Genomic DNA, 18859 nt, shown 5'->3' with positions numbered 1-18859 from the left:
CACCCTAGAAAGGAGTACTGCTGGGCATCAATTTATATAGACTAAACAGTTCAGTATCAGAGTACAGAGAGCACACAAGCCTTCATTGGAAGTAAATTAATCATTAAATGTTACAAAAATTCACAATGTACAGGCCAGTACAATGGCTCAATGGCTAAATCCCTGCTTTTCACACACTGGGATCCCATAACAGCGCTAGTTCACATCCTGTCTGCTCTAATTATCTTCCATCTTCCTGTCTGTGACCCAGTAGGACAGCAGAAGATGGCCTAAGACCTTGGGACCATACACTCACACAGGAGACCCAGAGGAAGCTCCTGGCTCCTGGTTTCGGCTATCTGAGGAGTTAACTCTCTGTCTCTCCTTCTCTCTGTAAATCTGATATTCCAATAAAAACAAATACATCTTTTTTTAAAAGTTAAAAAAACAAAAAAGATAGTTTTAATCCCGTTGCCTGACAGCCCTCCTAGGGAAAGCAGCAGAGGATGGCCCAAATACTAGGGCCCCTGCACTCAGATGGAAAACCCAGACGAAGCTCATGATTTCAGCCTGGCCCAACCCTAACCAATACGGTTGCTGGTGCGATGAAATAAGACATATTACCTCTCTATCACATACACAAACATACATTCTAACTTTTAAATAAATAAGTCTTTACAAAAACAAAAATCAAAACTGAAGACAGGGAAGCAAAATTATACAAGGTGTTTAATTGAGCAGTCACCGGTTAAGATGTTGATATCACAAGACAGCGTGTCTGAGATCACGGACATAATATGAAAAGGCTGAACTGGACTTCCCAGCAGGGACAGGGCCATTTGTCTCAAACACCTCCCACAGAAGCATGATAAGCAACTTAGCAACCAGGAGACTTGGAAATAAGCAGCTTTTATCAATTCAAAATCAGAAGGTGAATACTTAACAGGATGCCACCATAGCATGGCAATTTTTAGAAAGAAATGAGAAGGCATTACAAGACATTGAATGTTTACTTAAGTTTTTAAAAGTTGTTTTACGTATCAAGGCATACTGAATTCTAGTATGCTCAAAACAGTAACTCATGGCAATAAATCTTAATTGACTAAAAAAAAAAAGTTGATATCCCAAAACAGAGACTGTGTCAGTGCCCCAGTCCCACTCCTAAATCTAACTTCCTTTTTTTGTTTGTTTGTTTTTAAAGATCTATTTTTATTGCAAAGTCAGATATACAGAGAGAAGGAGAGACAGAGAGGAAGATCTTCCATCCGATGATTCACTCCCCAAGTGACCACAATGACTGGTGCTGTGCCGATCCGAAACTATGAACCAGGAGCCAGGAACTTCTTCCAGGTCTCTCACACGGGTGCAGGGTCCCAAGGCTTTGGGCCGTCCTCGACTGCTTTCCCAGGCCACAAACAGGGAGCTGGAAGGGAAGCAGGGCTGCCTGGGTTAGAGCCAGCGCCCATATGGGATCCCGGCGTGTTCAAGGCAAGGACTTCAGCCACTGGGCTATCATGCTGGGCCCTCTAGCTTCCTTCTAAATACAGACACTGGGGGGTATCTCAAATGATCGGGGTTCCTGCCTCACAAATGGAAGACGGTGACTGTGCTCCTGGCTAGGGCCCAGCAAAACCACTGTAAGTGCATGGAGAGTAAGTCAGCAGAAAATCTGTCTCTTGTTTTGCCACTCAATAAAGAAATGAAAATTTTGGAAAACAGGGAAAACAAAGATAATGAAAAACTGACAACTTAGAATGATAAAAGTTGGCAAGTTTAAGGGACTGAAGCAATGGCTGAACCGGCAGAACCTCTGCTTAGGAGCCCTGGCATCACACAAGGGTGCCAGTTCACATCTTGACTGCTCAACTTTCCAGTCGTCTCCCTTCTTAAGGCCTGGAAAAGCAGCAGTCTTGAACAGTCCCGAGCCTCGGACTGACTCAGCTCCAGCCATTGTGGCCATCTGGGAAGTCAACCAGAGGATGAAAGGTCTTTGTCTCTTTGTGTCTCTGCAAATCTGACATTCCAAGAAAAATAAATAAATCTTTTTCATTTTTGCTTAAATTCACATAGCTACACTGTACATAAAGATGATAGTAGGACATTTTCTAATTTCCTCATGAAGGACACAGGGAACTGAGAAAAAACATAAAATTTTAAAAATCCTTTGAATTATGCTCAAGGTTGAATTATTATGAAAAAAAAAACATTTTGGCAATGACTAAGCTTGTAAGTAAAATAAAATTAGCAAGGCCAATGCTCAAACAATGGTCCATGAAATGCCAAAATACAAAGCGATCCATTGAATACATCTCCATTATTCTCAGAACACTCAAAAACTTGTAGTTGTTTCTACATCAATCATCCTCCGTGATCCACAAGGGGAAAAAAAAAAAACACCACTTGTGATACCTACATCCCATATCAGAGTATGTTTTTTGAGTCCCAAACCTGCACCCGATTCCCACTTCCTGTTAATGTGCACATCCAAAGTAGTTAGATGATAACTGAAGTATCTGTGTCCCTGCTTGCACATGGGAAACTCAGATTGAGCCTGACCCTGCTCCAGCTGTGACTACTTGGGAAGTGAATCATCAGATGGAAGATCTCCATCTCTTTCCATAAATAATATCTTTCAAATAAATAAACTCTAAAACATTTTTGAAAGAAAAAAAAACAAATATCAAGGCCAACAGAATGGCAAAATAAGCTAATCCTCTTGCTCTGGCATCCCAAATGTGCACTTCTTTGAGTCCCACTTACTCCCCTTCCAATCCAGCTCCTTGCTTTTGATCTGGAAAAGCATCAGATGTCTCAATTCTTGGGCCCAGCCCCTTTATCCATGTAGGAGACCCAGAAAGAAACTCCTGCTTCAGGTTTTTTAACTGGCTCAGCTCCAGCCATTATGACCACTTGTTAATTAAAGACCTCTCTCATGGGGCTAGAGATAATCTGACACAGCAATTGCAACCGTCGGTGCAATTGTACCATATCAGTAGGCTAATGTGAGTGACAGAAAGAGCCAGACCCCATACTGGTAGGCGCACACACGAGTCAGGTCTGGGATCACCTCAGACAAGATTTTTTTGAGAGCCTCCCCCACTGAACTGCTAGACTCAGAACTCCAACCATGGGGAGAATGGCACGACCTGTGATCTGACAGTGGAGTGCATGTGTCTGAACAGGGCCACCTCAGTTACTGAAGATTGGGCAGTGGACAGTATAACCAGATGCCAATGGAGGAATAGGCAATCCATCGGAGCCTGCAGAGGACATCTGGTACCAAAGCAGAAGAAGGAGGGCAAAACGAATCGGTCAGCTACCCCCAGAGAAGGCTGAAAGCAAATTTCTGAGCAAATGGAAATTCTGTAGTGGACAGTGTGAGCCAACGAACCTTGGAAGGATTTCCTCATCCTTGGTTCTGCAAGTTGGACAGCATGTCAAAACTATCAAAACCACCTGAACAGAAGCCTCAGAACATGCTCCACATCGGGGACCCTGGGATGACATCAGGTGGCCATTCTCTATCCCTGGGTACTTGGGCAGTTGGAAGGTTGGTTGTGGCTTCTGCTCTTGTCTTCCCTCTCCCCCCAAGATACAGAAGTAAGGAAGGTATAGAAATAATGAACTCACCCACTTTTCCCTGATCGTCGACCCTTCCCACCCTAATCAACTGTGTAAACATCATCAAAAATAAAACTTAAAAACAAAAGATCTCTGTGTCTCTCCTCTCCCTAGCTAAAAAATCTGCCTTTCAAACAAAAATAAAACAATCTCTAAAGGGCCAAGAAAATGGCTCTACAGGTTCATTCTTTGTCAGCCATTGGCCTTAGTTTGTGTCCTAGCTGTCCCACTTTTGATCCAGCTCCCTGCTAATGGCCTGGGAAAGTAGCAGAGCATGGCTCATTTTTTAAGACCCTATACCCATATGAGTGATTTGAAGGAAGTTCCTGGCTCCTTGCTGTAGATCAGATTAGCTCCAGCAGTTTTAGCCTTTTGGGTAGCAGACCAGTAAATGGAAATCTCTCTCCTCTTTTGGTAAATCTGCCTTTCAAACAAAAATTAATAAATCACCTTAAGTATAATTCTAATTTCTACTGTAATTTTTATAAGCTCTCAGAACACAGAACAGAAATGTATGATAAAACCACATTGTGCTCTTTTCCAGGTCTATGAAAGAAGTGGTCTTTTTTCTTTTACAAGTTTCTTTAAAAACAGAGAGACAAAGATGTTCCCTCTACCAGATCACTTCCAAAGACCTGCAATAAGCAAGATATACCAGACTGAAGCCAGGAGTTGGCAATTCCATCTGAGACTTCAGCATGAGTGGTAAGGTACCACCTAGTTGAGCCACCATCTACTGCTGCCCACGGTATACATTATCAAAAAACTGCATCAGAGACAGAGTAGCTGCACTCTAACTAAGCACTCCCATCTGGAATGCAGCTATCACTGTGACGAAAATATTGAGCTACATAATTTACTCCAAGGAATGGTCTTCCCAATGATGGTAAATTGCTTTGGTCGATAAACTAAACTCCCCCAGACTGATACTGATGAAGAGATCAGCTCTAAACAATTATTATATAGCAATGGACTCAAATGTTACCTTCAAGCAAAAATCATACTACTAAATAGCTAGACAAACACAGTTAAACACTGCAAAGATCTTGCAAGTGAATGAAATTCTCACTTTACAAATTTCCTTCCTATTGCACAAATCCAGATTCAAAGGACTGTATTTGACAAAAGGAAATGACACAAGAAAAAGCACAATAAGGCTATGACTTCCTTTCATTTATCTAGTCAACACTGCATCTGTTGTGAGTCTTCATAACTTACCATTCCCTCAAAGCCAACTCTATAGAGGTTCTTAGCACCATTATCCCAGAGAACATAGGCTGCGCTGTGTGGGCTTGATGCACTCCAGTCCTGGATTTCTGTGACCTGACAAAAGTTTTGGAAAAAAGAATTTTATTTAAAGCAGAGGAAAGAGGCCAGTCCTTGGAACAATCATGTTTACATCTTAAAAGTCATTTCACCTAAGCCTATGAAACAGATCATCAAAAAAACTCTACTTGCCAAACACAAGTTCCTTTTAACATAATCAGATTATCACTGAAGCCATTTTTACAAAATTACAAAGTAATTTCAAATCCCAACCTAAAATCTTTAAATCAAAATACTTAGGAATTACAGCAATAGGTTATCAGGAAACAATATCAATACAATATGTGAAATTCTTGCATTCTTAAAAAGTTTAAGAACTATATATTTTATAAGCGCATTGCTCAAAACACACTCCTTAACATTTGACCAAGCATTCAAAATCTGACAATAAATCTACTCTCTGAAGAGCTAAAAACATGAAGAAAGCTCTGAAAGAAAAAGGACTTGAGTTCTTTGATTCTTTCAGCAGTATCCCTTAGTTGTTCCCTAAAAAGCAGGCAATGAAGCTAAAACTGCATATGTAACACTGGAAAGACAACATGATTTGTAGGCCATTCAACTAAACAGGACGATTCTTCTTTTTAGTATTTTGAATATTTGTTTTAATTTATTAGAAAGGCAGAGTTAGAAAGTGAGGAAAAGACAGAAAGTTTCTATCTGCTAGCTGACTCCCCAAACGGACACAATGGCTGGAGCTGATGCAAGCCAGGAGTCAGGAGCTTCCTCTGCTCTCCAACACGGATAGCAGAGACCCAAGGGCTAGGCCCATCTTCCAGTGCTTTCCCAAGTGCATCAACAGGATCTGTATCAACACTGGAAAGCCAAGACAAATCAGCACCCAGGTGCAATGCCTATATCACAGGTGCCAGCTTTACTCATTATGCTGAGGCCTTCAATCACTTCACCAAGCACCAGAGGCACATATTCAAGAATACAAGCCTTGGGGCTGGTATGCCACAGTGCCACACTAATCTATCACCTGTGGCAACAGCATTCCATATGGGTGCTGGTTCAAGTTCTGGCTGTTCCAATTCTGATCCAGGTCCCTGCTCATGGCCTTGGAAAGCAAAAGAAGACAGCCAACCACACAAGAGACCTGGAAGAAGATCCTGGATCTCAACATCGGATCAGCCTAGGTCTGGCTGTGAGGGCCATTTGGGTGGGTCAATCAGCAGATAGATCTTTGTCTTTCCTTCTCTCTAGGGAAATGGACCTTTAAAAAAATGAAAATAAAATCTTAACTTTTTTTTTTAAGAAATTCCCATCTTCCAGAAGATATAGAATCAAGACAACCAGATGCACAACAATCAATGTCAAAACATAGGAGAGATGAGCAAAGATGGAAATATGTCTCCCACAAAGGAATACATGGACTATAAAGCAGGTAAGACTGATATAACACCTGAAAAAGAATTTCAGAGAGTGACTGTAGGGTACTTCAAGCACACAAAGCAAGAGCAACCACACAAATCACCCCAAAAAATCAACAAAAAACAAACAACTAATTTACACTATATACAAATAGACCTGCTGATTTACACTATACAAAAATAGACCAAAAACTACAGAAGGAACACTGTTTTCAACAGTATATAGAGCATTCTCTATAACAGACCTTAAACTAAGCCATAAACAATCTCAAGGTTGGTGATGTGATACTGCCGGTTAACATGTGAAATGCAACAGGGGCATTTCATACGGGCACACATTTAAATCCCAGACAATCCAATTCCTATCCAGTTCCCTGCTACTATGTCTCATAAAGTAGCAGAAGAAGCCCAAGTATTGGTACCAATATTGAAAACCTGGATGGAATCCTGGATCCCTGGTTTCAGACTGGCCAACCCGTGGCCATTGAAGCTGTTTTTGTTGTTGTGGATAGAAGACGTCTTTCTTTCTTCCTCTATTTCTCATTAAGTAATGCATTCAAATACAATTTTTAAATATTTAAAATAAAAACAACCATCATTAACTACAAAAACACTGATTTCATAGCATTTCTCTTTTTAAAATTTTTAACAGTTAATATTGTTTACATAGTTCAGAGGGATGCAAACCAATGTGCGCCGGTGAATAGCATGGCAAGCGTCAACCTACAGAGGAAAACATATGGGACAAATGTCTCAATTCTTTGTATACTCTGTGGGGGAAGTGGAGGGGACCACTCCTTGCTGTCAAATGACAGCACCCCGGGGATGGGGAACAGTCTTTTGATGATACCGTAGAGAGCCTGAAGTGGGGAAGAGTGCTTCTGTTCTGAGGGTATTATGTAAGTTATATTGTTACTTTGAGACACTGTCAATTTGTTGCACTAGGTTTAAGAAAATCTTCCAAAGATATATTGGCTGACCAAGTGTGCCTTACTGCATCCACAGAGCCAGATACTTGCTGCAAGGCTTGGCCAGGAGAGTTGTCCAGTCTTTTTTGTGTTCCATCCTGTGACAAAGCACTACCAATCTCTGCTGGCCTAGATGAGCTGGCTGTCAAGCCCCAGTGTGCATCTGAGCTTCTGTGGACTACATTGCTTTTTCTTTAGTTGCTTGATTTCTAATGGCATTTGGTGGTGTTCTGTCTCCAGTTTTGTGGTCTCCATCATGGAGTAGAATAGTGTATGAATTCTTTCTTGGAGGAACCTGATTGTTTCTTCATTTTTGGCTATAATGTTTTTACCTTTTAATTCTCTTGTAAGAAAAACTGAGGAAGCTCACTGCAGGCCACAGTTTTCTTTCCTTGGGAAGGTCAATTGTTGACCTCCAAAAGAGGCTCGGGCACTCTGAGGACAGAAAAAGCGCCCAAGGGTTTGCAGGTGCTGGGCCACTTCCTTTCCAAGCTTTCCAGTGTTTGTCATCTCTGTTGTGATGGATGAAGTCGGAGTTGAAGAGTTCAGACTCAATTCTGAATTTATCCCATGTTTTTAGTAAAGTATGTTGACTGGCAGTGTACTGGCTGTCATACAGCTCCCATGCCTGATAGCGTGCTTCCACATCTAGGCAAGACTTGTCATCATGTCTTCATCACATCCTTGGAGGTACTTTCTCCACAAGACTTTTAGTGGTAAAGATGCTAAACAACTATCAATGCCCTTTATTTGTCCCAGGTAGTGGGCTAGGATGGAACCTAAGCCACAGATTCCTGAGGACATACTGTGGGTTGCTTAACTGGTCTGGAGCACTCAGAGAGCTGGGTAGGCTGGGCAGCAGCACCCATCAGTTTGTATAGGATACTGGGCAGCAGACAGACTGACCAGGCAACTACAAGCACCAGTACACAGGGTGATACAGGCGATGAACTGAACCAGACCCTGTACTGGCTGGCATATGCAATAATCAGGTCTGGGGTCAATCCCAGTGAGCTTTCTTGGGGACTCCCCAACTAGACTACTAGACTCTGGCCACAGGGATAAACATGCAATTTGTGACCTGGGACCATATACATGTGTCAGGACTGGACCTCCTCTAATATAGAAGCCTGTGCAGTAGATGGATTGCCTAAATATATATGGGGGACAACCTTAGAGCAACAAAATGAACAGTGTCTTAGAACTATCAAAATCACTCAAGCAATACCCTCCAAACATTCTTCTCCATATTAGGGTTTCTGAGATGACACCAAGTAGACAACTCCCATTCCTGGGTACTTGATACAGTCTGGCAGCTGGCAGCAGTCACCTCCCCATCCCTTCTGTCCCCCTCCCCAATGTCCCACCCACACATATGAGAAAAGGTAAGAAAAAAATATTTGAAGCACTAGGCCTCATCCACCTTCCCCATGTCTTGACCTTCCAACCTTAATTATTGATCTTCACTGACATGTATCCTAGTCAACTATTATGTAAACATAATAAAATAAATTTCTTAAAACCACTAATATTAATCATTATGGAAATGCAAATCAATGCAATCTCATCAATTCAATGAAATCTCCTTTAATTCCAATTAGACTACTAACTGGACAAACAATAGCAATTTTAGAAGAAGATGTACAGGAAGGTGAATCTTTGCACACTACTGACATGAATGTAACTTAGTACAACCATTGTGGAAAACAGTATACAGATTTCTCAAAAAAACTAAAAAGGGGGCAAGCATTTGGCATAGCAGTAGAGATGCCAATGGTAACAACCACACCTCCTCCTGGAGTGCCGAGGTTTGACTTCTGGCTCCACTTCAATCCAAGCTTCTGCTAATGTGAGGCAGTCAGTGACAGCTTAGGCTCCTTGGATCCTGCCATCCATGCAAATCCAGATTGATGTCCAGACTCCTGGCTTTGCCCTGATCCAGCCCAACCATTACAGATACCTGTCTGTCTTTTTCCCTTTGTCTTTCTCTTTCGCTACCTTTTCTCCTCCCATCTATCTTTCAAGGAAAAATCCACACATGAAACCAATTTCAGCAGTTAAGTGGGCTGGATCAGAAAGGTGCTGCCTACTTTGAAAAAGACCTTAGCAGACATGAAACACAGAAAGTAAATTCAGGGTCAGGTGCCATAGCCCAGTGGCTATATCCTCTCCTTGCACTAGCTGCGATGGCATGTGGGTGCCAGTTCATGTTCATGTGGAGGCCGGTTGCTCCACTTCCCATCCAGCTCCCTGCCTGTGGCCTGAAAAAGAAGTAGAGGCCCAAACCTTTGGGACCCTGCACCCGCATGGGAGACCCGGAAGAGGCTCCTGGGCTTTGAATCGTCTCAGTTCTGGCCATTGCAGCCACTAGGGATATTATTTATCATTTAAGGAGGCCTGCTGGAATGTCCAGGAAGGCATTCTGGGTAACAACAGCAATGAACTGGATCAACCCTGAGGCAGAGGAGAAAGCCAACCAACCCTCGCAGGGAACACTAACGCCTACGAACAGGAGCAACCTTATGCTCCTGAAAAAAAGAAACAAACAAAAAAACACAGATTTAAAACTTAATGACACAGAAAAGTATGCTAAGAAACTGATTTACAGTAGCAAGAACAATCTCCTGAACACACTCATACAACATTCTAGAACACTTGAGAAATGCAGAAAAATGCGGTACCTTTCCCCTCCGCCCGTTTCCTCCATCTTGATCTTCCCACTGCCAGTCTACTCCTCGTACCACTCTGGCACCTGCAAAGATTCCTCTTGCTGTAATCTTCTTAGATTTTCTACGAGACTCTAACAAAACCCTAAAAACAAAATTGTTTTAAGCATTTATCAAAATAGGTAATGAATTTTTTTAAAACAAATCTTTATAAAAAGATTTTCTGAAAGTAGAAAAGTCTCCTTTGTTCTAGGCTAATACCAACATAGCACAATTCAGGAACACCTATTACATTCCACAGCTGAAGATAATAGTAATAACGATGATAATAACAGCTGAGCTTTTATCAAGCGTAAAAGCACTTACACTGTTGTACAGTGCATCCCACTCCTGAAGAAAAAGGTCCCTTATTATTATCTGTTTTACAAATGAGGAGACTGAGTCTACAAGGAGAGAAGCAATCAGCCAAGGTCACAAAAGTTAAAAAGAAATAAAATTACTGGGCCTGGCGCGGTGGCGCAAGTGGTTAAGGTCCTCACCTTGCACATCCGGGATCCCATATGGGTGCCAGTTCTAATCCCAGCAGCCCCACTTCCCTTCCAGCTCCCTGCCTGTGGCCCAGGAAAGCAGTCAAGGATGGCCCAAAGCTTTGGGACCCTGCACCCGCATGGGAGACCCAGAAGAGGCTCCTGGCTTCGGACCAGCATAGCACTGGCCGTTGCACTCACTTGGGGAGTGAATGATCGGACGGAAGATCTTCCTCTCTGTCTCTCCTCTCTGTATATCTGCCTTTCCAATAAAAATAAAATAAATCTTTTTTAAAAAAATGAAATTACTGTAGAAATCCAAATGAACTTCTTTATTACCACTATTCTCTCACTACTGCAGAATGTAAACCCAAATTCCTGCAGGTGCCAGTGAAGTCACATAACCAAGGGCCTAGTGCTAGGAAGACAAATGGCCAATGGCATGTGGTAAGAACAAGAGGCAATAAGAGGGATTTGGGTAATCAACACCACATTTTGTTTACAAGTAGGATCTTGACGATTTAGTCAACTCCTCCCTAGAACAATTTTAAGGCCAGGTTGAAAACTTCCGATACAAACATGTTTTGTTGTTGTTTTGTTATTGTTTCTTAAAGATTTATTTATTTTTATTAAAAAGGCAGATATACAGAGAGGAGGAGAGACAGAGAGGAAGATCTTCCATCCGATGATTCACTCCCCAAGCGGCCACAATGGTTGGTGCTGAGCCAATCCAAAGCCAGGAGCCAGGAGCTTCTTCCGGGTCTCCCACACAGGTGCAGGGTCCCAAAGCTTTGGGCCATCCTTGACTGCTTTCCCAGGCCACATGCAGGGCAGCTGGATGGGAAGTGGAGCTGCCGGTATTAGAACCGGCGCCCATATGGGATCCTGGGTGTGCAAGGTGAGGACCATAACAACTACGATATCACACTGGGCCCACAAAAGTGTTTTTAAAATACATCATCTTGGGCCCAGTACAGTAGCCTAGTGGCTAAAGTCCTCCCCTCGCCTCGCACACATATGGGCATCAGTTCTAATCCCAGCAGCCCCGCTTCCCATCAGGCTTCCTGCTTGTGGCCTGGGAAAGCAGGCGAGGACGGCCCAAAGCCTTGGGATCCTGCACCCGCATGGGAGACCTGGAGGAGGTTCCTGGCTCCTAGCTTCAGACTGGCTCAGCTCCAACCGTAGCGGTCACTTGGGGAATAAATCAGTGGAAGGAGGATCTTCCTCTCTGTCTCTCCTCCTCTCTGTATATCTGACTTTACAATAAAAATATATAAAATCTTTTTTAAAATACATAATCTTTTATACTTGTGTAATATTGCCTAATTTTTAAAGGGTTAAAAAAGGGGAGGTGAGGGTTTAGTGCTTATTCAAAAACTCAAATTACCATATATACCAAAAAACCCACGAAACTGACCAAGATTGCAGGATATCCAAAGCACCACATCCATACAGGAAATTACAGAGCTTGAAAAGATTCAGCTATTTCAGACAGCTCTATTCTCTCCAAAGTCATGAATCTAATCTGTGTAAAGGCAAGCAAGGAACCTCCTTTCTACCAAGGGTCATTTTCATTTTCACACTATTACATCACACACAGGACATACAAAATTATCAACTTCAAATTAGCCTGCTATTGATTTGTTAAATTTCAAGTCCTACCTGTGGTTACTCTGGCAAGGCCAGACCAAATGATTTTAGAGTCCTGATCAAGCCCACAGCCCATGTTGTGTGCCTTCCTCATTTATACACTCAGAATGAACCTGGGGGCAGGGGTCATGGGTATGTGGCACAGTGAAGTTCCCACTTGCAGCACCCAACACCTGTATCAGAGTGCTTGCAGTCTGCCCTGACCCTGTTAATGTGCACCTTTGGAGTACATGGGACCATGCCGCCTGCAGGAGACCCACATGGTGTGTTACTCAGTTCCTGGCTTCAGTGCACATTTGAGCAGACTGTAAATCTCTGTTTTGTAAACAAAAAAAATTTTTTTTTTTTAAAAAAAAAAGGACATAAAGGATTGGTTTTTTGTTTCTCTTTTAAACGTTATCTCATGGTTTTATTCATTTTTAAACTGCCTTTACTATTCTTTATGCTCATAAGTAACTTGAGCAGACACACGCTGTGGCACAGAGGCTTACACCGCCTGTATCAGGGCACCTCTACCCACACAGGAACACCAGGATGAGTGCCACCTGGACTGCTTCTGACCCAGCCTCCTGCTAACATTCAAGGAGGCAGCATGTGACGCCTCAAGAACCTGGGCCACCTCCGTCCACATGAGAAATCCAACTGAGTTCCAGGCTCCTGATTTTAACCTGGCCCAGCCCTAGCTGTCATGAGCCAGTGGATGGAAGATTTCTCTCTCCCTCTCCCTCCTCCATCATCACTGTCTTTACACAAATTATAACAAACATTTCAAAGAAGTAACTTACTAACATTACTCAGTTGAAGAAATGGCAAGAATATCATCTGCAATGAACAACCTAACTCCAAACTCTGTGCTTCTACTCCTAGCTATCTCCCTATCACTGGATGCATTCTTTCATCCATGTATATCCACAGGACAGGATTCCATCCCCTCAAGCCCCAAATCTCTTCAACAATACTTTCTCCAGGGGCTCTAGGACATTTAATATTTATCGCTACCATAGCACAAAACATCACATGAAAATCACCACTGACTCATTATTTGTTTTTACTTGTAGATTTCTAAAGAATACTGCACATGGGGGTCAGAGCAGAAGCATACAAGGTAATCCTCCACCTGTAGTTCCAAATGAGCACTAGGTTCAAGTTCTGGCTGCTTCACTTCCAATCCAGCTCCCTATTTATGGCCTGGAAAAGCAACAGAGGCTGCCCCAGGGCCTCAGGACCCTGTGCCCACAAGGGAGACCAGGAAAAATCTCCTAACTCCTGGCATTGGATCGGCTCAGTTCTAGCCACTGTGGCCATTAGGGGAGTGAACCAGAAGATGGAAGTTCACTCGTTCTCTCATCTTCACTCACTGTAATTCTGCCATCCCAATAAAAATTATAAATAAATCTGTTAAAAAAAATACTGCATGCCTAGCTTCAAATCTCTGCAAACACAGCAGCTGTCAGCTCTGCTAAATCCATTAATAACCTCTGGTGTTCACCCAATAGCCATGGACAGAACAGAAAGCACAGGAAGAAGTCAAGCAGCCTCTCCCAGGCTCTCCTGACATTTCCCCATGTTCAGCAACTTCAACTATGCATGCTGCCCACAGGAACTCAGAAAACACACGCAGTTCCTCTTCACAGAGCTGCTCTTTTCTCACTGCACCAGAGGCGCAGGCTGTTTCAAGCCGACCTTCAGCTACCTCCTAGTACTAAACAAGTTGTCAGAAGTTACTTCCTGAGCCAATCTTTGCAGCTAAACCCTCTAAAACAAGCACAAACACAGAAGAGACAATTGCTTCACCTACCGCTCACTTCCTGGTGTGGTAATTCGATAAAAGCGATGCCTTAAATGATGTTTATCTCCATGATAACAAACTGTGCACAAATCATAATTTGTACATTCTGCACATTTCCATCTAATGCCAATGATTGGTTGCTGGCGGCAGGTATCACACATGGTTCCATCATGCTTGATGCCTATTAAAATAAAAATGTGTGCAGACATTAATACACAAATATTTACACGAATATTTACACAAATAATTACAAATATTATCCATTTGAACATTACTTTGGGGGTAGGGGTGGGAAAGAATGTCTTGAAAAATATTTTAATAAACAGGGAGAAAACATTTAAAATATCACGTAAGATTTCAAGAGAACAGATAGAAAACATTTTAATTAAACTACAAAATAAAACTCTAACTGCCCTTCCTTTTTCATGAGGAGGAATATACTTCAGTAGTAGTCTACTTGCTCTCACCCCCAAATCAAAACTTAAGTCAACACACAGAAAGACGACTCCTTGATCACCACACAGATGAGGGAGACTGCAAACCCTCAGGAATCCTGAAAGAAGGTCAACATATTCTCCTGCTGAACAACTACTCCCACAGAAAAGTCAATTTTATCCTCATGATGTCAGGAAACATGATTTAAGCATTTGCCCTAAGATATTGCAACTTTCATAAACAAACTTCAGAAAATAATTAACAAGCAATTTCCTCAGAAGACAATAGTAAATCATAATGGAGATTCTCTCCCTTACTAAAGAAAATAAAAATAAGAAAAAAATAAGCACTTAGTAAAACAACATCCATGGAAAAAGGTTTACACAAATGGGTAAGAAAGATGTTAGAATTATAAAAATACCACTATAAAGTATACTTCTCTCTCTCTTCTTTCTAGGGTAATAGGAACAAGGGTGACGCTCCTTCACTATACTATGACATGAAGGTAACTTGCTTCATATATCAAAACCAGCATTTTTTCTTTAATTTCTTTTTATTATTATTATCATCATTTTATGATACAGCTCCATAGGTCCTGGGATTTCCCTTATCCCCTCCCTAATCCTCTCCCCCCTCACTGAGTTCCCCTACATTATTACTATAGTATAGTTCTTCATACACAGTCATAGGTCCATCATTGCGGCCATGGACAATGACAAGGAGTCCAGCATTCTATTGTCAAGATATAGTAAACAGTTTCATTGGGAGTCCATCTTTGGAAGTAGAGATGCATAGTGCACTGTATCCTCACATCCGGATACGACAGTCTCCACTACAGTTACTATGTCCCCTAAATGAAAAGCCACAAAACAAGATCAACAACAGGAAGAAAAAAGAAAGTAAAACCATCATGATGTTAAATAACATGCTAGATCAATGACTAATCTGTCACCCAAGAAATGAAAAAGAAAATTAAAAACCTTCTTGAAGAAAATGATGCTAATGGAGGATCTATGAATCACTGAAGAATTGAATGAGGAAGAAAGTGTTAGGCAGAGATGAAACTAAAACAAAAAAATCATAAATATCTATGATATAGAGTCCACTGATCTTTGTTGGTGAATGTGTCTCCTGAGGGAACAAACAGACAGGATTTGTTTTTTCTAATCCAGTCTACTAATCTATGATGTTTGATTGATGAGTTTACATTCAGGGTTAACAGCTCTGGCTGTTGTGCCCACATTAGAGGTGAACTAGTGCATAAAAGATCTTTCTCTGCCCCCCACCCCTGCATGCCTGTGTGTGTGTGTCTCCTTACTGTATCTGTGTCTGAGACAAAAATAAATAAATGTTTAAAAAAAAAAAAGGCTTGTTTTCACTTAAGTATTGAGACACAAAAGCAAGGGCCCTTTCCATTCTTAACAACTTCAAGTCCACTTTGGAAAACGCAATGTGTTCTTTAAGGTTAAGAAAAACATCCTAAAAATCAAGTATAAATGTGCAATATAAGCAAAAACTAGGGTAAAAGGGTAGAGAAAATATAAAATTCTTTTTAAAAATCATTTATTTCAAAGGCATAGTTACACAGAGAAGGAAAGACAAAGTAGTCTTCCATGTACCAGTTCACCCTCTAGGCCCAAGAACGCGGACGGTCCTCCGCTGCTTTTGCAGCACAACAGCAGGGATCTGGATGGGAACCAGAGCAGACAGGACTCAATCTGGTGTCCGTATGAGATACTCGCATTACAAGTAGTAACATAAACTACTAAGTTACAACACCAGCCAAATTCACAAACATTTTTTAAACTTTTTATATTTTTTTATATTGTTTACATAGTTGGAAATGATGCATGGGCATGTAGAACTCTGATTAGGAAATGGAGAGGGTCAGGTACAAAGGAAGGTGGGAGGGACTAACACTTCAGTATTCTTTCTTCTCCTGTGTCCAGAGCACGGCGGGGGGGGGGGGGGGGCACTCCTTGCTGTCAAACCACATCAGAACCCAAGGATAGGGGACAGTCACTTGATGATGCCAAGAGACCCCGATGTGGAGAAGTGCTCTGAGTGATTCTGGAGTGATTCTGATACTTCTGAGACATCATCAGAATCATTGCATCAGGGCTGAGTAAATCTTTCCAAGGTCTATTGGTAGACAAAGTCCATCTCAGTGCATCCACACACCCAGGAACATGCTACAAAGCTTGGCCAGGAAAACTGTCTAACCTGTTCTGCTTTCCATCCTCTAATGAGGCAGTGGACATTCACTCCTGGCCTAGATGAGCTGGTTGCCATGTCCCCCATGTGCATCTGCACATGCTGTCCTCAACACTGAGGACAGGCATCAGCAACCGAGAAGATCAACAGAAAGAAATACAAATACAAATACTCCAAGGTCAGACAACGTGATTTCCCCTGTGCCTACAGCCTGAATCCAGCAGTCCAGTTGCAGCTCCCCAAGTAACCCTGCCTGGGGCAACCTCAGACTTGACTTGTATGCACCAGCCAGTGCAAAATCAAGTATGGTCTGTCACCTGCACCAACCAATGCACACACTAGTAGATTCAACCACCTGATCACACAGAAGTGGGCACCAGAGCCTAGTCAGGGTAACCTCCAATAACACACTTCAGGTCGAACACCAGTGCCAGCTTTTGTGCATGCCAATCTCTGCTGCAGCCTAGCCTGGCTAGACCAGTATCTCATCAGACTCTTCGTGCACACCCATGAATAGTGGCATAACTCAGCCTGACAGCCCCCAGACCCAGCCCTCACATATGCTAACAGATACCACTACCTTACCCAGCCTATCCCATCCCTCATTCTTGTGCTTACTAGTTAAAGGAACCGTCTAGCAAGGGAGTGCCCACAGCTCCCCTGTCAGGCATGTTTCCAGCCCAAAACTTGTGCCTGCCAGGGTATATGGCAGTTCAGCCTGACATGACTTGTAACCAGTCCCAGCACTTGACAGCTAGTACTGTGTGCCAGCCCACCTGGCCTGCACCCAGTCTGGTTCTCACACACACCACTGGGTGTGGTGGCCCATCCAAGCCTTGCCCAACTCATACCAATACATAACCAGTCCCAGTTCTTACACATACCAGTGGAAGCAGCAGCCCTCAAGGGTGTCCCTGAAAATCCTCTATAAGCCCCACTTTCCAGCACTGGGTCTTGCCAGTGCCAGAAAATACTGTGGCCCAGTCTGAGAATGCCTGCAACTAGTCTCAGTATTTGCCAGCATTTGTTACAGCCTGGTTCAACCCAACTCACCCGAGGCCCAGCTCCCACCAAACAGCCTAGCCCAGCATGGCCCACCCCATCCTCAGGCAAAATGTTGGGTATTGCAATCCAACCCAGCCTATCCTGTACCTTGTCTTGGCTTACATTCATGCCAGTATGTGCTGTAGACTGACCCTGTGCAAACTGCTCTCAGACAAAGCTCACACACATGCCAACAGGTATTGAAACCTAGCCTGGTGTAGCCTACTTCCAGCCCCGGCTCTCATACTCACCATCGGGAGCTACAGCCTAACAGCAAAGTTCCCTACCAGTCTTGCTCCCAGTAACAAGTTTTGTCTTGCTAGCAAGGGCTGCTGGCCAGACTGACAGCAGTCTCGGCATTTACAGGTGGGTACTATGTCCAGCTGGAATAACAAACAACTATTCCACCTCTCGAACTCCGCTGCAGGTACAGAAACCTAGCTCACCTTATTCCATACCCAAGCTTGCTCCCACAATCACTGGAAAGTGCTGGAGCCTACCCAGTATGGCTGGTCCCCAAACCCACCACACTTACATGCCCCCAACTATGTCAGCTTTACCCAGTCCAGTCCACAGTACCACCCCTGGCACTTACCAGGGTTAGCTGCAACCCAGTAGATGAGGCTACATATCACACCTGTCCTACCGTCATTCTTGGGCTTCCTGATGGGTGCTTTGACCTAATCCTGCATAGCCCATCACAGTCTCAGCTCTGTCAGGTACTGCCACCTAGTCCAAGTGAGGGGAGCCCACAGCCACGTAGGAGATCTGTCATGGGCTAAGTGGTATTGCCCATGGCCCAGTGGGGATCCACCAAACCAGGTTGGGCTACAGTGTATGTGAGAATGCAAGAGAACCAATTCCTGGGGCAGATTCCAGGAGATTTATAGGCCAGCAAGTATCTGTGGGAATACAATACCTGCTGCTTTTCAAGAGAGCTGGGGGTAGGAATCGGCCAATCCAAGCTAGACCAAAGAACTCCCATGGCAGAACTCCCCAAACTTCCAAGACTCAGGTCTGGGAGGAGGTGAGGCTAGGCCAGGATACAACATTCGCCAGCACATGCAAAGGACCAGAACGAGGGTATATCATGCCAAGCAGGGCGGCAGAGTACCCTTGGCATCCATGAGATCCAGGTTAAGAGCAGGCCTGGTGGTGGAACATGGGAACTGCCCTGCTAGGTGAAGAAAGGTCCTACTGTGCAGCATGAGAACTGGGACTGGGTGAGGAAGGCCATGCCAGGCCAGGCTGCAGCAGCCACTGGATTGGT

General features: G+C 43.2%; 1 protein-coding gene across 1 annotated transcript in view; it reads right to left on the bottom strand.

Annotated features, from left to right (window-relative positions):
- The window catches only part of MIB1 (MIB E3 ubiquitin protein ligase 1), a 125266-nt gene that overhangs the window by 86682 nt on the left and 19725 nt on the right, over positions 1-18859 (bottom strand). The window contains exons 3-5 of the mRNA XM_040984790.1: positions 13906-14077; positions 9946-10075; positions 4819-4923 (exon numbers count right to left, since the gene is read on the bottom strand). Of these exons, the coding sequence (XP_040840724.1) occupies positions 4819-4923; positions 9946-10075; positions 13906-14077 (407 nt within the window). The remainder of the gene's footprint in view (positions 1-4818; positions 4924-9945; positions 10076-13905; positions 14078-18859) is intronic.

Source organism: Ochotona curzoniae, unplaced genomic scaffold (genome assembly GCF_017591425.1).
Source record: "Ochotona curzoniae isolate NIBS_2020 unplaced genomic scaffold, NIBS_Ocur_1.0 contig_43, whole genome shotgun sequence".
Lineage (NCBI taxonomy): Eukaryota > Metazoa > Chordata > Mammalia > Lagomorpha > Ochotonidae > Ochotona > Ochotona curzoniae.
Note: the sequence above shows the minus strand (reverse complement) of the source record. Positions and strands in the feature narration are given on the sequence as shown.